Raw genomic sequence first — 1330 nt, 5'->3', positions numbered from 1 at the left:
CTGATAGAACTATAATAATGAGAAACCATGATGGTGAACATAGATTTATATTAATGATAGACAAAAAATTGTGATCAATGCTACATTTAAAAAATGAAAGGTAAAGTGATTTTAGAAAATGTTTATAAAATATTAAATTCAAATCTGTTTTGAAATACTTTTATAAACAACTAGTTTGTGGATTTTGCTATCTTGCACAAGGAACATGGACGCTAACATACACTAGGCCCACATTCTAACATGCACCACCATTGGGAGGATATTTCCCATGCTACTATTTTGTTCAAGTTTGGCTTTTTGTGAAAAGAATTCTAAGCCATGTTTGTTCTGATATGAAAATAAAGTTTTGCTTGGATTCTGTATTCTGTTAAGGCTAAATTGAAATTTGTCTTTTGCATTAGTTTCGTTGTTTTGGGCCCTATTTAATTTCTCATTGGACACAATATTTTGAACTAATACAAACTCAATTATGTGACATATTCATATGACACTTTAAGTTAAATTGAGTAAGATGTTAAATTTACAAAATTGCCCTTCAATGATCTCTAGGAGTTGCCGCAGCACACTAAAGATCAAATTTTGACAATTATGAAAATATAAGAACTTGGTATCTAAAACTTGCAACTAATATGTGAAAAAGAGCACAATCCCCATAGGGAAGTGTTAGTTTTCATGTATGAAGTTGGGATAAGATGGAATACTTAGAATCTTGATGGGGAATTCTTATGGCCCACAGGTATGGGGTTCTCCTATATAGATGTAAAGTACATTAGTCTTATTGATTAAGAACAAACTTTTGTCAATTACATTCAAGCCCACAGGAAGGCTGTAGTTGACACTAGTTTGTGGCTGAAAATAACATGGGTTGTTTTAGCACTAATTTTAGTACGCCATGTAATTAAATATTGTTTAAATTTGTATGTATGCAATTATGCTTGATAATCAATTCAGACTTTGTATGCTTACTGGTGATAACTTCGCCGATTGGAGAGAGAAAGCTCTTCTTACCCTGGGGTGTATGGACCTCGATTTGGCAATCCGTGTAGATGAGCCTGCAGCTCTCACAGACTTCAGTACACTAGAAGAGAAGGCTCAATATGAACGCTGGGAACGGTCTAACCATCTCAGTCTGATGCTTATCAAAGCAAATGTAAGCAAAAGCATCAGAGACTCAATACTTGATAATGGGAATGTCAAGGACTACCTAAAGGCTATTGAAGACCAGTTCGTGAGCTCTGAGAAGGCCCTAGAAAGCACTTTGATGGGACAACTTTATTCTCTGAAATACAGTGGAGGCAAAGGAGTGCGTGAGCACATAATGAGGATGTGA

The 1330-nt window shown here is 35.0% G+C and overlaps 1 protein-coding gene across 1 annotated transcript; it reads left to right on the top strand.

Annotated features, from left to right (window-relative positions):
* Positions 1 to 931: 931 nt before the first annotated feature.
* Positions 932 to 1330, top strand: LOC122668559. Its single transcript, XM_043865107.1, has one exon. It carries the CDS (start codon positions 932 to 934, stop codon positions 1328 to 1330), a length of 399 nt encoding a protein of 132 aa, XP_043721042.1.

The sequence above is a fragment of the Telopea speciosissima genome, chromosome 7 (assembly GCF_018873765.1).
Source record: "Telopea speciosissima isolate NSW1024214 ecotype Mountain lineage chromosome 7, Tspe_v1, whole genome shotgun sequence".
Lineage (NCBI taxonomy): Eukaryota > Viridiplantae > Streptophyta > Magnoliopsida > Proteales > Proteaceae > Telopea > Telopea speciosissima.
This window is presented reverse-complemented; position numbering and strand designations above follow the sequence as displayed.

Bases quoted from the DNA above. Each gene is read 5' to 3' on its own strand.
- LOC122668559 (XM_043865107.1), top strand. From the start codon at position 932: ATGCTTGATAATCAATTCAGACTTTGTATGCTTACTGGTGATAACTTC.